This window comes from Manacus vitellinus, unplaced genomic scaffold, assembly GCF_001715985.3.
Source record: "Manacus vitellinus isolate BGI_N305 unplaced genomic scaffold, ASM171598v3 scaffold_5_pilon, whole genome shotgun sequence".
NCBI lineage: Eukaryota > Metazoa > Chordata > Aves > Passeriformes > Pipridae > Manacus > Manacus vitellinus.
In genome coordinates this window covers 10698850-10724709 of record NW_021940682.1, presented here as the reverse complement: position 1 = coordinate 10724709, position 25860 = coordinate 10698850, and the positions used below count along the sequence as shown (strand labels likewise).

Here is a 25860-nt window from a genome sequence, read left to right as displayed (position 1 = left end):
ACATGGAACAGCTTTTGGTCAGCAAACAGAGCTGGCTCAGCATATGTTTTTGGTCCTGTGCTTGTGAGAAACTGTGTTACTTGTGTTAACTCCTTGTGAAAGCTGTTATTCCATGATGGCTGCGCTGTACTGTGTTCAAACAGTAGACCTCTATGGAAGAGGTTGAGGATGGACTTGTGTATTTGTCTTACATAGCTTTTACAAGAGTGTTTTTTCTTTTTTTTCTCCTTCACCTGAGAGCATTGTAAGGCAATATATTTTATACCACAGCTAAGCATCATAAAGCTAGTAATGCCTACAGTGAGTTTCAGGAGCTAAAAATGGACTGGGACTACTTGAGAGATTAGTATCTGCAGTGCTGCAAAACATTGTCCATGAAATCTGTCAAATAAGGGATGTAATCACAGCACTCCTATTTGGTTAGGTGTGATTAGTGGTACAGTGGTATTTGCTCTGTGCATTAATTCTTGTCATTGTGCTTTTCAGAGCAGCACCTTCAAAACTTATCAAGTTGGTGTGTCAGCACTTAAAAAGTTCTGTCAAAAAGTTTAGTAAACAGATCAGGGTGGAGGGAATAAGGAGAGCAGTTTATCACCTTTGGTAAGTGGTGTTATACTGACAACAGTGGGTAACAGATTAGATGAGCTATTCCTGCAGGACCTTCCATGCGTTACTGAGTTCAAGGCATCCTCTAAAGGGTCACAGATGTAGTTGCAGTTGAGCTGTGTACTGTATCACTGTCCAGCCCCCTGTACTGTATATGCTCATTTTTATTTTAAACTGATCCCTGGTGGTTTAACTGGATGTGATTCCTGCACCCCCAGCCTTGTTAATGTGTGTCCAGCAGCAGTGCCTGGACACTCCTATATGAAAACAGGATGGTCAAGTGGGATAGATGAATTAAGGATGAACCTTTTGTGGGTGTCCTTGAAAAATATTCTACAGCAATTTTCTGTGATTTCCTTTAATAATTCAGCTCTGAATGCTATTAATCCAGTCTTGGTATTTCAGGAAAGTATTCAAGCAATAATCAACCATTTCTCTGCAAAACTCATCCGTGGTTGGAAAAGCTTATATACAGATCTTCTCTGTAACCCAAGAACACTTTTGTGAGAGAGGAGAGTATTTTGTTAAAGTATCTAGTGAATTCTTAGCTTTTTCTTCTCCCCTGGCCATTAGTACTTGAACTCTGGAAACTGGAGCAGTGAAAGTTTTATTACAGGTGGCCCATAAACAGAGCAGTCATGTAGAGGGCTGTGAATAAAGGTGACAACTGTGTAATGAAGCAATTTGTCACTGCTAACAGACCAGACTTGAGATGAATAGTGGACAATGTAAGTGTAACTAGTGGACATGTTACTTAGGAAATTTGTGTGGTTGATACCAGGTCCACATTTGCCTTCTGTAAAGGGGACCCCTCTTCATTTCTCATAAGTGTTACTCATTTCTGAGGAGGATCTGGTCCTTGAAAGAGAATAGATCTTCTAGTGAGAGATATATATATACATATATATAAAATATGAAGAAGTAATATAACTGGAGGAAATGAAGTGATATGAAAGGAAAACAGCATATCTAAAGTTATGTAAAATTTTGGTGTGTGTACTTTGTGAGACCATTTGCTGCCACACACTGTAGCCTTGCATAGGTAAGAGGGAGTCACTTTCTGACCGTCCATGGGGCTCAGTAGAGTGCTGCTGTAGAGACAAGTCAGTGCAGAGTGAGAGGAGCTTGTGTTGCCTGGCTCACTTCCAAGAAATGGAGTTTCACAGGGAATCTTATGATTTGTCTGATCTGACTTGGTCACGGAGGTTTTGTCTTCACCCTTGAATTCTGGGCATTTGTCTCCAGAAATACTGTGTGTGAGGTATGCTCATTGTGATCTTACTACTTGTACCAATCTGTTGGCTTTTGTTTTTCTCTCTCCCTCTTTACTTAGATGAAAGATCCTTGGGACAGCAGAATTTTTCCTTTTTCTCAATGGACTTAAAGGTGCACGAAAGCATATCAGGCAGCAGGACACAAACGGCCTTAGCAAATAGTGATTTGAAGTCCCAAGAAAGTAATTTGCTTCAAACGGTTTTATCATCAGTTACCACTTCCTTTGATGTGACTTTACTTAGCCAAGAAGAAACAGCCAGGATTTCAGAAGGGAGAAGTACGCTGTTGGTAGATGTCTCCGTAACAAGCAATGAGGCGTTCTTAAGTGACAATGAATTTGTTAGCTCGTTTTCAAAGGCACAGTGGACTCCTCCGCTGAAATCTTTTGCAGTTTTAACAGATCATCACTCAGTTAATACAGTAGAGCCATCAAGAGAAATGTTAGAAACTGTGTTGCTAACACCTTCATTATCTGTCCTTTTTTCGCCATATGATATCTCAAAAACAGCACAGCAGAAGACTCCGTTGAGCGCTGTCCCCGAACGCAGTAACACTCTTACAGAACTAAAGCCTTTTGTACCAGATCGTGAAACGCTAACAGCAAGCAGAGACTTGCTGTTGTACCCTCCAAATGCAGCTATTCATTTCACTTCCTTCCCTTCAGAGAGTGGAGTTGTGGCACAGGAAAACATTAATGCGAGTTTAACAGCTCTGCCTTTTGGGACTGCTTCAGAAGGATTGCCTCTTCATCTCAAACTGCTGGGTAAAACTAGCCCTGAGATCCCAGATGCCACAGCACAAAGTGCAGACCTGTATGGTGACGTTTACACCGATGGGAGTACCAAGGCAGCAGAATCTCTCAGTCTGAGGACATACCCCACTCCAAGCCTTCCCTGGGCCATGCCAACTTCAGCAGCCAGTGCTGCGCCTGCTTTTTTTCCTATTAGTCTTCCACTTGTGTCTTTCCCACTTAACTCAGCTGCCATTTCCAGGAACTCTAATACAGTTCTTAATGCCAGCCTGTTTACACGTGAATTCTCCACTACAGCACCAAATTTGCCTGCCGGTTCAGAAATACCAAGTCAATCAGAGCTTGTCAGTGAGCTCATGAGTCCAGTGCCTTTCACGAGATCATACAGTTACTGCCTGTATTGTGACTCAGTTTCACTTCTGCCAGAAGCAGGCTTTTCCCCGGAACATGATGTGGGCTCAGGCGATTATGTTGAAACTATGTCCATCAAAGCCTCTGAGGTACAAGGCGTAACTCCATTTACAAGCATAATTACTGATGGGTATGAATTAGAGGAACCTACACCTGAGATTTTTGATACTTCTTTTCCATCAAGACCAGTTGTTTCATTGTCTTCAAGGTTCGCAGAGATCCCTGATTCAAGCATTTTAGTAAGCACTACAGGCACTAGAACACCTATAACCATTTCTCCTTCCTACCATCAGCTCCCTGGAGGAATGCCATTGAATATCTCTGTTGCCCAGTCCCTCCCTATTCTGGAAACAATTTCATTGACACTAAGCACTCATGTGGAACTTCCTGGTGCCACCACCATTGTGTTGGACTCTACCATCATCCCGAGTGAGCCAGTAGCGTCGTTTTCAATCAGTCGGACAACTTTGCTGGAATTGCCAGAATTAATGCCATCAGAATCTGTGGTTTTGCTTGACAAGACATCTACAAGTGAGGAACCATCTTTAAAGATTTCAGATTTTCCATCCAGTCTTTTATCAACACCGTTTCTTATTGAATCTAGCTACTTATCTTTATCATCGACCATGCTAGATTCTTACTCTGTCAGGCAAGGTGATTTATCAACACTCTTACCTCAGATCTTGTTGACTGGGACATCAGTACTTTCTGAGGATGTTACCAGCTGGGACTTAGCTGCCACTGTCAGCTCTGCCACTGACACCAAGGTTTCTCAGTTACATCTCGGCCAAACATCATACGTTTATTCAAATGTATCATCCCTTCCAGATGCACATGTTCCTGAAATAATGCCATCATCAGATTTTCCCTCTGGGTCATCTGTGTTTCTGGAAGCACCCTCGGTACTGCCAGTGGGCTCTGAAGTTGTATTTACCTCAGCTGTTACAGGAGCTACCTCTCAGTTGGAGCCTTCACTCTCCACCTCTCACTCCGTGGTTCCTACCCTGGTGCTGCCCACTTCGGACACCCAGTCTGTTACCAGCAGCATCTTGCTCAGCGAAACAAATCTGGTCTCTTTGTTTACTACCTTTCCAGCAACTCCTGTCTTAAATGTATCTTCATCTCTGCTCTCAACTGCACTGGCTTCTGATGAGGATATTGGTGCTACAGTTTACCCCACGCTGCTTTTAACATCTCGCAGCGAGGGCAGTGCTCCCACAGCCTTTCCTCCCACAGACCCTGACAACCTCACATCAGCCACCAGCACCATCAGCGTGATGCCCTTTCCTACAACATCTCTGTCTGTGACTGCGGCATTTACTCCCACACAGTTTCCTCCAACTTCTAGCCCTCCCACTGGATATGAAGTTCCAGCAGGAAGCAGTGTAACTGCTGGCACTGATGCATCAGCTCCTTCCACCAGTGTCCCCACGACCGCTGTCACCAGTGCTACAGGCAGCCATGGCACAGCTGCTGCAGGCAGCCCAGGGACATTCTCCTCCACCCCTGTGGCAACCACTACTCCATCTGAACTGGTGGTTGTGACTTCTGCTGTGACTACTACCAGGCAGCCATATGTCTGCGACATCACCATTCCCGATGCTTACTTAGTCACTGCAGGTAAGATATTCCTAACATTTTTATTTTGGTTTTTTTTTAGAGGCCACAGTAATGTGACCCCCTAGCTAAATTGCAGATGTTGACTTAACTAAGTGAACCTTTCAAAGAAATATGGTGTCAATTTAGACAAAGAGCTGTAAAAGCATTGATTTATCATTTACTCTTAAAAATAATAGAATTCACTTGAGTAAAGTCCATTTTAGTAGTGAGTTACATATACCTTACACTGCACAGAGAATTAAATTGTCTTCTAAAATTGCTGATGCGTATGTACGAGTATGCTGAGTTAGAGGCTGCTTTATCATTTCATGGGTCGTAAATGAATGTTACTGTCATGGTACTGTTCTGCCAAAATGTTAAATGTTCTGACTGAGTAAGTTTCTCCTTTCAGTTGTTGCTGCTGTTTGTAAAAAAAAAAACCACCTGCATGTGAGGTAATGTTGTAATATGTAAGAGGAGAACTGGTTTAAAAAATGTTTGGGTTTCACTACCATTTTTATAATTTTCCCCTTACTAGCTTATATTTATATCTTCCCTCCTCCCGTACTTACTTTCAATTGGATTTGGTGTGTTTGTAACCAGAAAAAGTGACATTAATGTGTTTCAAAATTAATTGTCTTAGCATCTGTGTTTGCTTTTCTGGTGTTTTCCTACCTCTTCCTGGCTTGTTAACAAAACAATACCAGCAAACTAATCCAGGGCAGCTGCAGAAGTGCTGCATGTTCTGTGGTAAGCAACACATTTTACCCTTAAGATTTAATTGTAATATGTAAAGCAGAATGAGCATAATCTCATCCTCCAGGTATGTAAGTGATCTAGCTATGCTAGCGATGAGGAAGACTTTTTTTTTAAACCTGTAATTTGAGTAGTTTTGTAGGCAAGTAACTGATGGAAAGTAACTGCAGGATGACAACATGACACTCCTCAGTTGTTTGCTTAACCCATAGTCAAAGTGGCAAGCGTGACTGTAACAGACATGACATCCATTGGGATGTGGGGATTTTAGAGCCGTTTCTTACTCTGTGGATATTCCTTTCATTAATTAGTGTCACATCTGTTTACTCTCTATTTAGGAGAAAAGTAGATCCATATTTTCTGTGGCTTTTTTCTGACCTCATCTGCATTCCATGCATTGCCTACCAAACTTTAACTGTGTTGTGGCAGCAGGCTTGTTGTGCACAGGTCAGACTGAATGTGCTGTTACTTTCAGATCCCATTTGAGTGCCTCAGTGGCTCTCTAGAAGATTCTTTTACTAGAATTTTAAAGACATTAGGTATGAAAAAACAAAATGGGAGAGAAAATAAACCTGGAGTTCCTTAAACTTTATGTACAGTCACTTTTTAGGATACAGTCACACCTTTACCTGTTTCCTTGTCTGTTGTCTTACCTGTTTGATGCAGTTGATCTCATTGCCTGCTTTTTCATGCATTCCCCAATTGAAAATGCAGCTTTGAATCAAAACCCAACAGATGAAGCTAAAATGTATTTACTGACTGACATTAATTTCTAGTGCTGGCCCGAAGAGCTGTTCTACGAAATGTCAGTGAATCCATCAGAGAAGTGCTCAGAGTTCAGTTCAGGAGATCAGTAGAGTTAGAGGTAAGTGGTATGAAGTGTGCACAAGTACTCTTTGATCAGTGTCATACAATAGTGAGTTTAGTTCACAAACTGAAATGGTAATTCAAACAGTCCATGAGGTATTGTATCAGAGAGAGATTTATTTTAACTTGAATGTTAGTTGTGTTGTGGTTGGGTTTTTTAATGTGAATGTGATGTCAGCTTTTTTACTTTTAGAATGTCATCATTTTCTATGACAGATTTTTCTTGGTTTTGCCAGAGGTGAGCAAGAAGTGTCCAGACTCCACTGCTCACCTCCTTTGGCTGGTGAATTGAAACTGAACTGAAGAACCTTTACCCTTCCAAAAATTCTGTTCGTTCTGCTAGCTGATTATATACTTAGCAGTATAAATAAAACCAAATCTTCTGCACAAACTTGTGCTATTTAATGTTGTAAGTGAGGCCATCAACACTTGCAGGGGAGGTGGTGGGATCCCAAATGCATGATTTGGCAGATGAAAAAAGCAGATGAAAAAAATCAGGTGTGCAATCGTAAGACATTATTTTTAAGCCTTTAGATATGTGTAACTCCTGTCCTTCCCCCACTCATAGGGCTAGAAATTGCTGTGCTGTTGGACTTTTCTGAAAGCTTCCTCTGCTTTGATACTCAAGGAATCTTCTTTGAACAACGTATCAGTGTTCTTTTCAAACCTCCAGGTGACTGACTGGTTGAGATGAGGGTTAAAGTCTCTCTTCCCCACCTCTATCTCAAACTCTCTGTCAGGTGGGAAAAGACTGTAGAGGTAGTTTGGATGTACCTTTGTTGTACAATCATCTACTTCAACACTGGGGACAAAAGGAAATATTGTAATGGAATTGCTGGTGTTGATGAGGTTCAGCTGCGGTTGCAGTTTTTCATAACTGTATTCATCTAGTTGTCATAGCCAAGCACCACATTATCTTTTCTGAGTCAATGATCTCATTTCCATTATGAAATTAACTCAAGGAGCAGTTTGAATGTTGAGCATAACTTGAGTTTCTCCATACACAGAATCCCTTGGTGCCTTTAACTTCTGCACTTCCCATAATCACTGCACTCAGTAATTTAACAGCTCCTGCCTGAGAATATACCTCTCTACTACTCAGTCAAGATAGGAGTGTTATGAATTTCTGCCAAACTTCAGTTACAGTGAGCTGCCACTATGAATTATGTCTAGCTTAACTCCTTTTGGCAATATCTGCTCATGAACTTTTTCAGGGTTTTTTTATATAAGAGATTTTTCTTCTAGTTTATGAATTATACTTTCAGATTGTGCAAACTGGTGTAGTCAAGAGGTCAAAAGTTCATGAAGATACAACTACACTGATTTCCAGTGACCTTATGCAACTCAGTAATATGGAAGCACTTACCTTCTTAATATTAACAGCAGTAAGACAAAATCCATTGCTGAATATTTGACTGCTGATTGGAACAAACATTTGATATACTGTTTTGTATTTTTGCCCTTTAAATTCCTTCCTGTCATGCCTACTATTACCTTGTAAAGCTCTCAATAGGAAAAGCTTCTGAGAAGTCCTAAGGCTTCTCAGAAGTATCTGTTTTTATAAATAATTTAGTTAGTCTAGCTTCATTCTTTGCAAAATCTTTTTTATGAAAAGGAAGAAACATCTCTGTGGAATCAGTTTTGCTTATTTTATGCTAGAATGCTGCTGTCTTATGTGTTCTTTGTGATGCCTTGGGTGTGGGTTTTGCACTAAAAATAATCACTGGCAAATGTCTTCACCTCTAACAGTCAAATACTAACAAAACTGTTGTTTAAAAAAAAGAACTGCCTATAATAGCAGTATGTCAAATGGTGATGTAATGCAGAATTTTAAACAGAATTTGTCCATCTTGCTAAACTTAATTAGTCCAACAGACCTGACTTTTTTTAGTTAAGAGTACTCAGAAACCATGTGTATGTTTGCAAGTTATGGTATAGCTTCTCTAAGCTGCTTTTTTACTGTGTCTCGTATTACAGCTCACAGATGTTCCCTTGCTGTGATGTAATGTACAGTAAATCAGGAGACAGTCTAGTTAAATTTGACTTTGTAGTAGTATATGCTTTAAAAATAAAACTCATCTCAATGATGACTATAACTGCTGCTCACTTTAAATAGGAAACAAGTTTAACACTAAAAGGCGAACTAAAAAATTTTTTACCAACTTTTTCAGTTGCAGCTTTGGTTTCTCCTTTTTTATTATTTCAAACACTGTGAGTTGTTGAAGTGGAAGAAAAAAAAAAGAAGCAGGCTTGAATCCTGCCAAGTAGAAAAAAAAAAACTTTTTTCAATTTTTTCCTAGCAAAGGTCCTTACAGCGAAGTGAGAATAACCTAAAATTTCAAAGTTCTTTTCAGTTGGTCTCAACATACTGCATCTGCAAAAGAATAAGACGTAATGTCTGAATAAGAGTAATTTTTGTCAACTTTCTCTAATGTAAACCTTATGACACTTGAGTAAAATCTGTTATACAACGTTCCCTTGACTTGACTTGTTGCGGTGGGGTGTGAAATAAAATAGTGTTGGCAGTGACTTGCTGCCAGGACCCCTGGTGCCATTAAGTTCATGCCAACGGGAAAAAGGTTTTTACCAGCCTCATTTGTGCTTGGAAATTTTATCATGAGGTATAGTGTACACCTCAGCCACTCTGTTGTTGTATTTAATGTGCAGTTTGGGGCGTGTTCTTAACCTATTGGGTTCTGTAATCCAAAATCAGTACACTCTGCCTCCAAAGGAAGGAGTTCAGTTCATTGTCAGGCAGTTAAATACTCCTTTCAGAGATGCCACCTTGTGGACTCGTCCTGGCTTCATCTCTGCTCACTGCTGCTGAAGTTCTGGCTGGTATCGTTGAGGTGTGTAAAAACAGTGAGAATTGTTGCCTTAGGATCTTGAAGTGCATGGAAGCAGAAGCATTGTTTCATTTTTAAAACCTGTAAGCCTTTGTAGTCCATGTTCAGGAAGTTAAACACTCTCTGCAGGTTCTTTACAGGATGCTTAATAAGGTGGTAGTGAGGAAATTGGTTGTTCATGCTTTCTGCCAGATGTTTACACAGCATAGTACAGTGCAGTGTGGGCATGGATTAGATTGTGGCAAAGGTGCATCTAATCAAATATTTCAGCAAACAGTAATTCAATAGGAAATGCTTTGAGAACATCATAAGGGACAGAGTAAGGATACAGTGATATTTTTCCTAAATACTCTTCTAGCCTCTGGTAAACTGAGGCTTGAAAACTTTCTGTACTAGCAGCACTGTCTCCTGTGAGGGGTAGCTGGGAATGAGATAGGTTGTATCCTGAAAACAGCAGAGTTGAGTTAGACGTGCTTTGGAGAAGGGTTAGCTTAACTTTAGGTGTTGTAGGGGTTCTCTGCTCCTACTGAAGGTTTCTGCTTTTACTGTGGGAATGGCTTCACAGTGCACGTGAAGTTTTGCATGTTTTTCTGACTTTCTGGCCCAAAGTGTTAAGATAAAAAGGTTGTACTTGTTTAATGTAAGAAATCTGTACTTGTGTACTTTAATAGGTGATACTCTAAAATGTGAATGGTTCAGCTACCTAATTTGCTTGCATCTAGCTGTCCTGGCAGTAGAGGTGAAACTTGGATGGACAGCTGGGTTTGTGAACCATTAGAGCTGTGCCAAGAGCAGCTATTCTCATTCATGAATCACAAATCGAGAGTCATGAGCTGTGCTCATCTATCCTAGGTAAATTTGTAGACTTCTCTCTGAATTAGCTTGTAGGCTGGCATGGGTCTGTTATTTCTGTCACATGAATTAGGTTGTAGAGAGCTAACTCTAGACAACCCTGTTATATCTCAAGCAGAAATAACTATTGTTTTGACTTGTAGCTGTTCTAATCTGCCTACCTCAAAATTACTTTTAGAAGTGGGGGTTTTTCGATGTCCTTTCTGGAGTTGCTGCAACTTTTCTGGTGCAGCGAAGCACAGAAGGCAACCAGTGTTAGCTGTTAAGCTGAAAAAATTAATGCAAAATTCCAGGGGGGATGTTCAGGCTACCCTGGCCTCTAGGGTGCAGTGCAGCCAGTCAGAGATGGAGGTAGCTGAGTTAGTTATCAGACCTTGCTTTTGTGTCTGAAATACTTAACTAGTGCATAAGTATATGCTGGCTGCACTAGGCCTCTCTTCCTCAGCATATATTCCTTCAGAAATCACCAGCAAATTGTCACTGAAATTTGTAATTCTAATTCCTCTTTTTCTTGCCTTTTAAGTAGTCTCGTTTGCAAGTAATGGGCAACTTCTTTTGCCATGTGTTCCCCATTATAACTGCTGTTTCCATTTGACAAACTGAAGCTGCAGAGATTATTTCATCATGAGATAAAAGAATAAAATTTCAGATAAGAGGAACTGAAAAGAACTGTGCACATTATTCATATCAAACAAATTTGAGTTTTATGGACCTAAATCCATTTAAAATAAAAGCTGGATGTTGCATATATTTGTGGGCTAAGAAGGAAGAAAGGCATAATGAGCAGCATAGATTATTTTTCTCATTTCCTTCTGCTACTGAGGTACTTTCTTCTGATGAAGATGAGCTCTCTGAAATGCATGCTTTTTAGAGGACAGGAAAGAGCTGCTTGCTGTCTCATCTAAACAGCAGTTGCCATCACTTTATACTACAGCAGAAATACCAGTAAGAAACATGTGGGTCACAACTTAAGCAACACTGTGCTTTTCTATAAGGCTGATTCTGAAGCTGAAGGTATCTAACAAATCCCTTCGCCATCTCAGCACCTGCAAGGCACTAGCATCTCTTCATCTAAGAGGTCCATATTTATTAGAACCTTGAGGTCTCTAGGTTATTTATCTGTGAGGCCATCATGTTGGACACCTCAAAATATTTTGAAATGTGACTGCCTGTGGGAAATAAAGCAAACTGGGGGAATAAACCAAAGAAGAAGAAAATAATACTGGGGAAATAAACCCCTTCAGTTTGTTCTTACTTAGGTGACTGAAAAATAGTAGAAAATAGTGTCTGCATGGAAACAAGGTTTATATTAAAATCTCACTTCTTTTGCATGATGTCTAAGGCTCCTCGGGGTTTTTAAGAAGACTCAAAGTCAAGATGTGAATTGGAAGAGGAAAACTTAATTGTGGTAACTGTGTTGAAATAAGCAGATAGAGGTGTTCCCTGGAAGAAAGTGTTCTTGAGTGTGAAAATTATATCCATAAAACATAGGTTATGTGTATTTTACTCCTTGTGTGTCAGATGTGAGTGGCATAGGAGATATTCCCTATGCAGTATATGACTGAACTGCAGAAGCCACGCAAGCAGTTCAGTAAGTAAACAGAAGTTTTGTATGGAAAATATTATGTACTCCAGGGGAATGCAGGCGAGGGGGAGTGCTACTATGTAGGGATGTGATAAATCAAGAAGCGTTGAGGTTGGTGTGTTGTACTGAAGAGATTCTAGTAGTTGTACCTAGCACAGGGGAGTTGCCTCTCAGATGCAACAGTGGAGCAGAGGCTGCAAGGCACAGCACTAACATAGCGCATGTGCTGCTGCTGCTGTTTGAAAGTAAAGATTGCGGTTTCCTACCTCTTGACAATGTGGCTTTGAACTACCTGAGACTATGTAGGTCTGAAATGTTGCCAAATTTAACATTGAAGTTTTGTTATGTTTTTTTAATTTCTGATTCTTTTTTTTTGGTAGGTTTATAAAATTTCCCCCAAATTTGCTTTCTTGGTGACATCAGGTCCTTTTGTTTACACGGCAATAGCTGTCATAAATGTACTTGTGAACAGCAGTCTCCTTCGTGGTGAGGCCCCCATGATCCTCTCACTGCATCCTTCTTTCACTGTGCCAGACAACAGATTTCAAGTTCAGACAGGTGAGTACCTCCTGATACAAAGAGGGGGAAAGGTAGCTTCATATTGATTCACACTTCTTCACTTGTGATTACGTATGCAAGATTGAGTCAAAACCCTGTGTTCTACTGTTATGAATCTTAATTCTACATTTTTAGTGACAGACTTGACAGGTCCGTGGTTGAGAGATGATAAATTGTAAACTGCTAACCCCATAATTTCATGATTTTTTCAGGAATTTCTTTTTTAGTACATTGCGAAATAGATGTGCTCTTTTTCTTGCTTCAAAAGGCAAGAAGAGAAAAATATGCTGTGAAATATTTATTCATAAAATCATAGTGCACCTACTTTGTAATGCCTGTGTCAAGTTTCAAATTAAGTTCATGTTAAATGCTACTTTTTTGTGTTGTCATAATGTAGGAGAATTGGTGAGCAGGAGGATTGATTGCTCATGTATGTCAGCAGTAGGATTGCTTATGTAGTATTTAGCTTTCCATGGCTGCTGTATTGCAGCAGTTTATGTGAAGTTCATGACTACTAATAATCTAAAGCAAAATAACACCCGTGTAACAGATTTTGAGAATCAATGGTGTCATTTAAAATCTTCCAAGTCCTATTTGCATGATAAAACTGCCTACCTGGTTGGTTGACTGTGTAATGAGGTAGTGACAGGGATTGAGCATACAGGCAGAGAGGTAATAAATGTCAATATAGTACTGTTATTTGGCTATGTTTCATTTGTTGGTTTTGCTTTTGTTAATAATTGTATTGCAAGACATCACTTCTTCAACTGTACAGGTGTGATGTCTTTTTCCACTGCTTAACATGGTTATATAGATAGGCAGTTGACATATTTTCTGTTCTTTAACCTGGTACAACATTGCTATTAGGGTCTGTAACCTAATATGGCTTTTTTGGGGTAAGACTGTGGAAATCCACAGATGTGCATGTAGTTAAGTCTGTGCACCTGATCACATTCCCCTATGCTCAGTGTTTCTCTCCTGTGCTCGCTCTTTCTCTCCTCTGAAAGACTTTAAAATGTATCTAAATTTAAAAGATTATGTGCTAATTTAGTATTTTGAAAGTGTTAGGGTGATGCTAAAGTGCAGTCATGGTTTTTTAGACAAGCTAAATACTTGTATTTCAGACTACAAGCAAAAGATATTTGTTGCTTTTTTTTCCCTGAAGATTTTCATGGAGCTGTTGGCTCAGTGAGGCCAATTTAGTGTTCAAATCATGTGAAGTTAACCACATGTATGAAGTGAAGGTCTTTTAGTATACAGGAGGAAACAACAGGTATTTTGTCACTAGTATCTTTCAGTAATCTAATTACTGCTGCAACAGATGTTAGTGAGTTGAGAATTTACTGCAACAGCACAAAATGTATTTCTACTGTATTTTTACCCAGTGTTTCACTGAATAAGTCCAGAGCTCCATGAAAAAAAAAATGACAGCCCTTTGGATTCTGTTGCTTGTTTTATTCTTTCTCGTGGAAATACTTATCTGCAGGAATAATGTTTGCCCTTTGTCTTCAGTGCTTCAGTTTGTACCTAGAAATATGGATATTGGGTTCTGCAACTTTAGCCAGCGCATTGAGAAAGGGCTGACAATGGCATTCCTGGAGGTGAACAAACACCAGGAGTTCTACAACTTCACTGTGCAGGTAAGAAGATAAGCATGTTTTGTGTCTGTCCCTTTTTTCCTCACCTTTGGTTGTCCTGTGTTTAATCCAGACAGTAAAATGAGTTAGGTGTTCACTGACTGCAACTTGCACATATCCCCCTGGTTTCAAGCTTTTTGAAAGACTGACCCAAGATGATGACTTATATGCAAAAGCATTATTGGATATGACAGGGTTTGTAGTTTTTCAAATAAAACCTGTTCCAACCCTTATCAAAATAATTCCCATCAGATATTACTATAAGAGAGTACGGTGTAGTTAGAAAGTTTTTGTTGGAAGGCAACTTTCAGGTCTCATTGCCATGCAGGGGATTCTGTGAGGGAATATAGGAGTTATATGCACTCTGCCATCACGTGACCAAACATGCTGGTTGCTTCTGAGGTCTAGAAATACTTACAGTATATGATATCTCTGACAGCTGCTGCTGGAACTTCATACATGACAGGTATTGCATATGTGCTGGGTGCTGAATCACACAGCAGAGGTTAAAACTCCCTGAAAAGTCAGTAATTCAGTTTGATGAGACCAACTCCCTCTTCCGAGTTCTTAAATGTAATCTAACTTTGTTGCAATACCAAAATCAGTAAAAATTATATCATGTTGTTTAACTGACACCATAAATGCCTATCTCTGGTACCTTGAGATAAAACCAGGAGGAAAAATGGCATAAACTTTCTAGTACTTAAGGTACTGTGTAGTACATATAGAAAAGGGCTCGGAACTGTACAAATGTACAACTGACACAATGTGACTGCACAGACTGAAGACAGAACATGCAGAACCATTTCTTGGACAATCAGCTTAGAAAACTTATTTTAAATACTTCCTTACTGTCTAGAGGAGGTTTATCTACATGAACGCAGCTGCTGTGTACATTGCTGCCAAAATAAGGCTTCTAACCAGTGGTGGGGTTTGGGTGTGCATGGTGCAGGAGGTTTTAACCAAGAGATCATCCATTTTCAAAATGTTTCTTTACCATGATTCCTTCCTGTCTGTTCCATGCAGTTTGGCATTTCATCTAAGACTTTTTTTACAACTAGATCTATTTTGCTGACTGTCCTGCTAGGTGGTTTTTTTCATCATTTTCTGGACAGTAGCTTTCAGATCATTCTGGATTATGACTGACTTTAAAGGATAACTCTTAGAAGAGGAATGTAACTTTGCCTCTTCTGAGAGGTTCAGCAGGCAGAACCAATCTGGAACAGATGTTCCTCTCTTTTGATGTGAATTGTCGCTTTTTCATATTAGGTGGGGAAAAAAGTCTGTGAAGGAATGAATGAAAATGCCAGTGACTTGATTTTGCTGACCTTGCTTCAATCCTGTCTTTTCAGATACTGAACATAACTCTGATCAGGCCTGGGATATCGTTTCGGCAAGGCCCCGTGAGCATTGTTTTTGCCATCCGAGATAGATCCGGTTTTCTAAACGGGTCCGAAGTCAGTGAGCAACTGAGGAACTTGTCCGTGGTGGAGTTCAGCTTCTATCTGGGCTTTCCTGTGCAGCAAATTGCTGAACGTGAGTACTTGCTGTTAGCCAGTGCTGCAAAATACTTCTTTCTAGCATCTTTCCTCTCTACAATTTTAAAGTAATTTTGCACATAAGTGATAATGCACGTTGGAGTACATAACTTGTATCATGAATTCTGCAGAGCAAATCAGTGCCACTTTCTGCTCACATATTGGTGATACAGCAGCTTGTTGCTTTTGTCATCATAACTTTCCTTTTGTGATGGGCCAGTTGTGTTTAACCTTGGCTTCATTAGTCCCCTGGTCTTAGTTCAGATTAAAAAAAAAAAAAGAAAATCACTCACATTATTGCTGTGAAGTGCAATCCAAGGTGTGTCTGTGAGTATGTCTGCAGAGGCCTTTACTGCTTCTCAGCAGGGTTTACTACCTTGGGCTTTCTGTAGCACTTAACTGTGTCTCTGACTTTTAGAAGGCCTGGGACACTGGCCACATAAGCTTTTATTTGCCCCTATAGTCTATCTAAGTTACTTGTTATTCAGCAGCAGTGCTTTTTTTGAGTAGTCTACTGTGTTTTAAGGTATTATCTTTTAAGTATATCTCTCACTTTTCATGTACAATTTGCATTGCAAATAATTTTTTTCGGACCATCATCATCCTAAACTTGGATGAATAGGCACTACCTGCCTAGCAGAGCTTGCTTGACATGCAGCCTTGACAACTCAGGTTTGGTTAGAATTTTCAGATGACTCATGAATATAAGCAAGATCATGAGAGAACAGTACTTGCTTTTCCCTTCTGGTGGGTGTTACTGTTAACTCAGTCCATTAATTCCCTGCTTCTCCTATGTCACTTTGCTTTCTAGTGCGGATTTTTAATTTTTGGAGTTATTTCTGTGAGCTGTAGAGGTGCATAACATCTAACACAGTGAGTTTTCCAATACAGTTAGACATCTAGTGGAAAATCAGGCCTGATGCTAGCTGATGTTCAGTATGCAGCTGTGTATGTCAGTGAAGATACTATAAAGAGAGTGACTGTCAACAGAAATTGCTCTACTTAACACCTTTCAATCTGTGTAAGATGCACAGGATACTTCCCCATTTACTAGAAGTAATTTAAAAGTACTAATTTTTGAAGCTTTTTATTTTAATGTTTCAGTAATTTTGATCCCTCTACTACCATACTCAATTTAAAAATGTATGAGGTTGTTGACTCATTTTCTTTAAGCATTTCTGCTCTCGTTTGGTCTCACACAGAGTGTGTGCTTGTGCAGTGGTAGCTGTACTTAATGGAGCCTGTGCAGTGGTAGCTGTATGTAATGCAACCAGGACCAAAAGTCTTGAGAATCCCTGTCCATAAATGACTAGCATTTCTTTTGTTCTTGCAAGGCCACAGAACGTCTCAGGTTGTGGGGTTGTGGTCTTTTTTTCCCCACTGAATTCAAATTAAATGTTGCTCTTGCCTTGATTGCTTGAAAGACAGTTCTCTTTGCTCTGTGTCATCTCTTTTAAACATTTGACCTAGAATTTATTTAGTTTTTGGTCTCTTGGGTAATATTTTTGATTGTGGGGCTTTTTTTCTCCTGTGATATACTACATTGGGTCTTACAGTTTTCAGTTTTGTCCACATATTCTGAAATTATAATTTCTAGTGCATTTGCAGGTTACCCCTTGCTGCAGATCCATCTTCTGGATTATGCAATGGAGCTACAGTGCAATTAAGTGATAACAATTTCTACCAAGGCCAGTGTATCCTGAAAGAGAAGGTGGTCATAGAGGAAAAGTGTTCCTATTGAAAATGCATGTACACTGTTCTCCTTGGGGTTGGAACCAGATGACCTTTAAGGTCCTTTCCAGCCCAAACAATTCTATGTTTCTATTTTTTTCCTTTTTTGATGGTACTGAGGAAATTTGAAATTTCCTGCTTGTAGCAGGAGCTCTGCCTGTGTTACCTGCATGTGTATAGTGCCTGGTGATGATTCCAGAGCAATGGTGGTGGAGTCCTGTGGTAGCTCACATGTCAATGAGAAAGCCAAGTAAAGTAGAAAGAGTGAGGAGGTCAGGATTTTTAGGAACAATGAGGTCTTTCCAAAGTTTGCAATGTAGAAAACGTGGATTTGATGGATATGGCATCCTAAATTAAGGAATATCTTGTCAGTATTTGACTTGCTTGATGTCAGAGGAACTCAAATTTGCTGTAGGTTGAGCCCACTGCAGGACAGCACATTTTTGTTTGAATTACTCTAATTTGGTCTCAGTAGTGCCTCGATGTGTTTGTAACCACTGTTCTGGAATACCAGATATGGTGCTGTTTGATAAGTTGGTAAAGTGGGAGCACAGTTTCTCATACTATTAGACCTATGGGTCCATCTGTCAGTGAACCCAGTATTAATGAATGTAGCTCAAATACTTTTGTCAGTGAGGCAACCACACCCAGTTATTTTTAGCTGTTTCTGCAGTTGTTTGCACTGTTGCTGTGACTGTATTTTGAGCCTAAGGATTTTAGATCTTCAGTATTCAGAGCCAGAAATCCTGTCCAAAGGCTCAGCAGCACTGGGCAGATCCTTCTTGAGACATCTTATGCAACAGTCTGTTGAAGGTGACCAACAGCCAGATCCTCAAAGCTACTTTGGCAGGAAGACGCCTCAATGTTTTTGTTTTCTAGACCCTGAAATCTCTGCATTCATGCTCTGCCTTGGTCCACCAAGCAGTTGTAGCAGTGAAGGTGTTCTGAAGGTCTTCCTTAGACAGCTGCTTTAGTCTGTGCAAATTAATATGCAGCCCTCTATTTTCAGTATGAGTTTTTCTGGGAATCACGGATATTCACATATAAACAATTTACGTATGTTATTGTTTCTATGTAAATATGAAATGTTCCATGCCCTACTGTTCTATGCCATTTGTGCCTTAGTTATCAGGCATGCTAACAGTTAATACTCTTGGTGGTAACTTTTCTTTTTCCCCTTTAGGGCTCTGTATATGATTTTATAGCCTGCATCTGAAGAAAAAGAAAATATCTGTAGGTGAGCTGAGCTGTCAGGGCTCAACTCCCAGCTTCGGGGGTTGAAGTTGATTCATACTGAGGAAAAGCTGCTTGTGCACTTCACTGTTAAGTGAAGTGAGACCTTCACATCAATATCCTGAATATGAGCCTTGTTGGAAGAAATCTATTTGTTCCCTGCCACTTGTTGTTTTGCATTGCCTTTCACACACAGTCCTCTCACTGTTTTTATTCATGTAAATATAACTGATTATACTTTTAACTATGTGGGTTTGTCCCTGTGCAGTACATCATTAGCACCAGGAATTTTTTGTCTGCTTTTTTTCCCCACTCAGAGTCAGGATCAGTAGTGAAAGTTGCTAGTTTGACAGAATTGGACTGTTCTGTGCAGGAATAGGGCTGCTGAAATGACCAAACCTGGAAACTTCCAGACTTTCTTCTTTCCTCACAAGACTTCTAGGTGACTTCAGCAACATACTTATATTCAAATGTCAGGTTTACACCTTCCAGCATGCTTATTTTATGTTGTCCACCTTATATTTCACGTTTCAGATTGTAAGTTGGTTAGATGGTCGTGACCTACATGTCAACAGAAAGAAAACCAAGTTTAATCACAGGTTTTGGGTGCTAGTTCATTAAAAATAATAGGAAATAACATATTTATTATCTTTTTATGGCTGGAAAATGTCTTGAAGACAGGCAGAGGCTAGCTGTGGAGTTGATGAGCAGCATTTGCCTTCATGAACTTCCCCTGAATAAATCTCTTTGTTTTTATTATGACTTTAAATAGAGAGAGTTGCCTTGGGACTTGCTATTTTTTCAGTGCTAAGTAGCACTTTGATGCATGTCATCTATTTTGGCTGTCATAGAGATATTGCAAGGCCAATAGGATAATATGAAATTGTATGATACGGTCCAAAGACTGCAGAAATATTTGGCAGTTTTTTTCTGGGTGGATTTTGGATCAGGTTTCTAACAGACACAGTGTGTTGCTATTGCTCACACCCCCGGTATTTGCATGGAATCTTATTATTCAGTTAATGCCTTCTTTCCCCAAATACTGCATTCCCTCCATGCTTTTTATTACCGTCCCTCCATTTATGAGAAATAAGAACAATCAATATAATACAGGTTCTATCCTGCGTGGTCCCACACATCTCTGTAGGAGAGAGTCAGAAATCCTTGGAGCATCTGGCAAAGGCCACACTGCCTGAGTGATGTGCTTCAGACTGCTGTCAGTAGGTCTCTGGGTGACTGGGTGACCCTTTGCCTTTTCAGTCAGCGTTGAATCGATGCTGTTACACGGTATGGTGCTTCAGGGCTGCCTGTTAGAATCTTCTAATGATGCTAGCATCTACTTCATTAATGCATCTATAGTCATTAGCAGACCAGCTGCAATCTAACTAATAATTGCATTTTGTCTATCCAGCTTCCCCCTCAGAATAACAATCAGTTTGTGCTGTTTAAATTGTTAGTTCCAGGGAACATTAGAAATCTTGCAAATATGATCTTGCTGCAGTGCTGAGACTCCAGATGAGCTCATAATCTGACCATGTGTGTTAGTGGGACACATGAGTGACCTGTGGAATAAGAGTTAGAATCTGGATTTGCTTCTGAGCACTTCTCAGTTGTAGAAGTGTGCATTATTTCGTGCATTCTTCTTCGGGTTTTAGAACTCAACCTTAGTTGCCAATGATCACAGCACATCTTCCTTTTCAATGTCAAGATTTTCTGCTCAAGTTGGTTTATTTTTAAATTGCATTAATTCTGTGAAAAGTTTAAGTGAATAGTCACCCAGCAATTTGCATGAATTAAATCATTTTCAAGTACTAATTAGAAAAAGTGTGAAGAGCACATTAAGTATTGAAGCAAAACATGATTTTGGTTTAAAAGAAGAAAAAGCTCGCAACTGCAAGCGGTTCAAAGCATTATGGTCACTGTAAGGTTTTTGATTTCCTTATCATGCTCTTTCCATGCTTTGGAAAACAACAGATTCAGTTTAGTTTATGCTTTTTTTGTTCAGGTTGTATATCTAAATTGAAGTAAACAATTCTGTGACCAGAATAAATAGAATTCCAATCGAAAAGCTACAATCAGAGGAATCAAGTAGCAGGATACCAAAAATAAATGTGTGTGTTTAAATGGACTGTGAGGTGCTTTTTGTGTGCCTGAGAGTTTTGGAAATTTAATGCATCCTTATCACTTGTATAGAGGGCCAGAGTTTCCTGTTCAGAAAAAATGGACCATGTTCTGATATCCTTCTGAATACTAAGTCACGGTGGTCCTCTTGAAACCAGTGGTGCTGTTATTGAAATGAAGGTGGAATAACCAAATTTTTATTCCCAATAGGAATATTTATAAATCTGTGAAAATAAAAGGTAAATGTAACTAGTGATTCTTTGGCTTTTGCCTAAGCAATAGAATTCCTAAACTTTTTAAGGGACAGAAGAATCAGTTTTTAGGTACACTGACAGAGGACAGCTTCTCTATAAATTACTACATCATTAAATTAGAAAAATTGTCATTTTCTGTTTCTCTGAAACATGCGATAGCGGCAAACTATTCTACAACTGAAGATGTCTTTACTCTAAATTGATCCAGCATGGGCCAGTCATTTAATTGTTGTGTGCTGCATTCTTTCTATCCATGAAATGGTTTAAAAATTAACCTTTGTATAATGCTTAGCAAATAGCATCTGGATTAAATATTTTGAGAAAGTTAAGACCGTTCCTTTTCCATATTGCCGTAGTGAAGCTTAAAACTTCCCTTGAGGAAACTGTTGGCCCAGCCCCCATCTTCACTTCTTTCCCAACATGTCTTTACTGCTCTCCAGTGGAAACCTTGGGAAAAATCTTATCCATACTGAAGTCAGTAGAAATAGATATTTTTACTTCACTGGAGCAAGAATTTTACTCTGGAGCAGTGGTTTTTTGGAAAAATTTAGAAATTAAGCTTGAACCCATCAAGCCAAACACAAAAGTCCACGAGGCAGGTCTATAGCAATGTTTCTACCTGCACTTATTTGTGTTTGGGGTTTTTTAAATTGTTTTGTTTTGTTTTTTAAATCAAGGTGGTGTGGTTTTTTTAAATGCTTCCCCCTGCACAAGTCTGGAACACAAATCATATATATTTAGTTCTCTGCTTTACATTTAGTGCTTCCATGTAGTTTCTGCCTCAGAGAAGGTCTTTTTTTCATCCTGAGACACTCATGAGTTGCCTCATCGCCCTTTGAGCAAAAGTCTGATCCTGCAGCTAACTCAGTAAGAGTCAGAATTCAGACACTGAGCTTTTAAATTTCTAGGAGCAATGACCTCAGTGCAGCAGCTTGAAATCTTTCCCATAATAAATCTGACTGTTTCAGTTAGCTTCTTTTTGTTAGAGATGAACTGGGGAGTGTATGTTCGGAGCACTTTCCTTACCGTTGTGTCTGCATTGCCTCAGGAGCAGTAATGCATCTGTGTAAATAAGATGCTTGCTGACAGTATAAATTATGAAGTGGCTTCTTTTTTTGTGTCTGTTATGTTGTTGAGAATACTGTTCTTATGGATGTTTTTCCTCCATTCTGTTTTTTCCTCAGCCTTTCATTATCCAAAGCTTAATGTGTCTCAGTTGATGAAATCCTCCTGGGTGAGAACAGGTATGTACAGTCTCTGAGTAAGTAAGAGTGCAATTATGTTTATTAGTGAGATAACTAGCCTACATAAATATTGATAGCTTGGGGTGCTGCAATTTTATGAGGTAATAAATGGCTGAGCTGAAGAAATTCTAAAACCAAAAGCCTAGTGACCTGGAATATCTGGGAAATGTAATTCCCTGGTCTAGAATTAACTACTGCAAATCCTTGATAATGCATGCAAAGCAGTTTTTGTCTATAAGGCAGTTCATTCTTTGTGAAACAACTCAGACTGTCAGGCATAAAGTGTCTGCTCTGCATGCTGCCAATATGTCACATTGATTTTTAGGTTTTTATTTTGTTTTAAGTGAAAATTAAAATTTTACTTGTGTGGCATTTTCTACCAAAACATGCCAGGAATAAAACAGAGTGAAACAGTACATGAAAGAGTTTCATCACATTTCATTGATCTCTTCTGATTCATCTGTAGAAGGTCCCTCCCACCAAAGTCTTCTGAATGTTTTATTCTGTCATTCACAGATGTGGTTGAGCTGTCACCTTTAGATGCTCAAAGGCTGTTGAGGTTGTCTGCATGCTGTAGGTCCTACCTGCTGCTTTTAAGCCTAAATGGTGACCAGGCTGTGCCTATCAAACTGACTCTTAGGGTGCAGATGTCCCACTGTATACACCTTTGTTTTACTACAGCTTTATCACCTGTAGTTCACCTATTGCATGAACTTACCTTTTTTTCAGGCATCTCTGTCTCCTCTCACCACCGATCACTTTTTAAGCAGGAAATGAAGTTGTAGCTTAATTTCTGAAGCCCACGCAATTTGTTTTACAGAAGAAAGATTTAGAATTTCAGACAATGCTCGCTAGCAGGAGAGAAGCTCATGTGTGTGTCTAATATCCAATGTCCCTTCCTTAGGGATTTATGTTGGCTTTTTTTCTAATACTCCCTCCCACTTCTGCTCAGCCTTAGGTTTGTCCCTTGCTGCTGGAAGTTCCCTTATATCTTGCAGTAAGAAAAGGGTTCTTCCAGCTCAGAAATCATGTCCCCTTGGATTTTTATAAACTACCTGACTGTAAGATTTTGAAAGCTAATTGCAGCAACTTTTCATTTTGCTGTAGAGGAATTTTTTGCAATCCCAGTCCTTGAAGGCAGTCTGGGAAGAGCTAGTAGATTTTGGCTGGATCAGTCCTCTCAGTCAATGTATTGTATCGTAAGGGTAATGAATCATGACACAGGGAAATGATAGAATTTTTGCATGTAAAGGTTTCTAATATCAAGTTACTCAGATATATTTGCATGTTTCCCAATAGTCATAAAACGCTGGGATATGCAGTGTTCTCTGTAATTCTCCCTCTCACTTGTAGAATACAATTCATGCTATTGAGCATAATTTGTTGATACTGAAATCCAATACATAGGCAGGAACAGTTTTCAATTTGGTGTATATAATAGCCTTAGGTCACTGTCTAAATATTTTGCAATTTAATTCTGAGATACTTAGTCTGTGAGTGGATTTAGAAGACAGATGCTGTTGATCTCTGTGAGAAATCAAGAAAATGTTTCCTTTTTCTGACATATGCAGTGAAAAACTTGACATTGAAAAACTGCTTCTAATATTTTTGTTTTAAAAACTAAAAAAATTTAAATTACATTTAATTGATTTGATCTAATTGGATGGCTTTTTATTAAGCACCAAACTTGAAAAAATAAATGTGGGAACACTTACTGAAAAAGGGGCTTCTAAAAAATATAAATCGTTTTAGTGGAGAGGCACGGGAATTAAAACTGAATTTGTTACTTCAGTCAGCAGTGAGTGGGTTTACTATCCTATAGGATTTCTCAGTTAGGTCATTTGAATGACTGTGACTTCATTCACTCCACATTTCTTTAACTGGATGCCATCTTGACAGTAAACATCCACCCTTTTTTTCATGTTTCCTTGGGAATTCCTCTCATCACTAGCTGCCCCAGTGACCCAGGATACCTGGGTTGGAAAGTGAAGTGGGCAGGGCTACTAACCATATTTTTGTGCTGTGATTGGCATGCTTGTTTATCTTGATCTTGGGAAGTTGCACTTGAATGCACAGCTTCGTTCATATGCTGTTGTTATAGTTTTTCTCCATGATTCTGCCTTGTCCTCACCATCTCCAGCTCTTTGACTGAAATTTAGACTAAATTTTCTATTAGTTTTTTAACAATTCACTGAATGCTCATAATTTTATGTATTTTCAAAATCGAAACTGTTTCTTCAATATCCTGTGTCTGTCTAGCCTAGTTAAAAAATCCTTTGCCAAATTTTCTTTTTTTTAAACTTCTTTTAACTTTTTCCCACCCAATGCCTTCCTTTCCAACATGTAACCTCCGGCTGAACAGGACAGTATTCCCATGTGAATACAGCTGCTCTTGAATTGTCCATGAGCTGTCACAGGGCAACTCAAAGCCTGCAACTGAAGTTGCAGAAAAGACACTGAAAAGTTTTGCTAATTAATTTGTTTCTGTGCAATGTAGTTCTCCTGGGTGTCGTCGACCAGCGAATTCAGGAGGAAGTGTTTCGGGCCGAGATGGAGCGGAAACTTGCTCACCTGCTGAACGAGGCTTTGGTCAGAGGGCGGATATGGAGGCGAGCCAGCTTTGCAGGAAGCAACATTGTGCAGGTATTAAGAGCTTGGAATCAGAGGAAGAAATATAAAGGGTAATAAATTACTGAATAAGCTAATATTGTCCAGGTTTTGAGTTGAGAAATGTAAGTCAAAAGCGTGTATCACATTTAGCTAGTTGATGATACTTGTGTCTTGCACCTAAAATATAGTTCTTATGAATACCTTGTTGTCTTTTAAGGTAAATATAACAAATGTAAATAACTGATTATTGTAAACATCTACTAAAAATTTCTGATGACTTCTTAAAAACAACATTGAAAATTATTTTACCAAAATCCTATTTTAAAAAGTTTCTGTCTACTCTGACTTACCCAAGGCACCTAGCAAAAGGAGATGGTATGGTCATCTGAAAGAAAGTATTCTGCTGGAACAGCTACTTCACAGCTCTCTGTGGTGTTCTGGTAGTGGTGTAGAAATACAAAATAGTATCGTGTGTAGCTTGATGCAGCAATAGAGTAGTATATTCTGCCCCTTAACTTCTTATTTGTCACAGGACTCCTGGTCACAGGGCTGGCTTTCAGGTAAAAACAATTAATCATGTCAAATTTTTCACACATGGCAACTTCTACTACCTGGATTCCGGTGCCGCTTTAGGGTTTTGTCACAGATGGAGTTATTCACATAAAGTCCAAGAAGACTTGGGTCTTTTATTTTCAGTTTTAAATTCTGGCATGTGTTCTTTCTAGTCAGTTCTACAAACTGAAAACCAAAGTACTTTCTAATGGCTCATCTTCTTAAAAATTACCTTTTCCAGCTAATTCATTGACAGTTGGTTTACCTTGCAGATGCCCTTCTAGTCGTTCAGACCTATTATCTTTATTTAATTTAATTGTACAGTTTTTGCTACCACTTAAATCTCCAGATGTTGGGATATTCTTACTTTTGTTTTTCTGTCTCAGAAACATCTGTTTCTGTAATAGAGACTTTATTTTATTTTTCTTCTGTATGGCTTTGAATTGCTGTAAATAGATGTCTGCTGCAGGTCTTCTATTCCCAGCACCTCTTACTGCGCTTTGTTCTTTATGCCTTAGTCCTCCCTTTGCATATAAATTAAACAAATATTCCTTATGTTGCTAGGAAAGATAACCACAGCCTATAAAATATATATATTTAGATTACGATTTCATGATTTTAGATAATAAAGCTCAGGTAATTTATTTCTGCATGCACAAAATTACAGGCATATCTTTTTTAGCTGAAGAATAGTATTTTGGAAAGTGAAAAGACAGCATTTTCCTTTTGACTTTGTATTACTTGCTGGGACATAAAATGAGGGCTGCAGCTCATGTTCCAGTAAACAGTGTTGCTCATTTATGCCACTTAATTAGTGCAAAAAGTCTGCCAACT

General features: G+C 39.1%; 1 protein-coding gene across 2 annotated transcripts in view; it reads left to right on the top strand.

Moving 5' to 3' along the window:
- Positions 1-1951: 1951 nt before the first annotated feature.
- KIAA1549 (KIAA1549 ortholog) overlaps positions 1952-25860 on the top strand; it is a 77896-nt gene continuing 53987 nt past the window's right edge. For both annotated transcript variants that reach the window (XM_018080652.2, XM_018080651.2), the window contains exons 1-7: positions 1952-4663; positions 6175-6263; positions 11929-12106; positions 13619-13746; positions 15096-15279; positions 21805-21864; positions 24362-24507. In XM_018080652.2, the coding sequence (XP_017936141.1) occupies positions 1981-4663; positions 6175-6263; positions 11929-12106; positions 13619-13746; positions 15096-15279; positions 21805-21864; positions 24362-24507 (3468 nt within the window). In that variant the 5' untranslated portion in view covers positions 1952-1980. The remainder of the gene's footprint in view (positions 4664-6174; positions 6264-11928; positions 12107-13618; positions 13747-15095; positions 15280-21804; positions 21865-24361; positions 24508-25860) is intronic.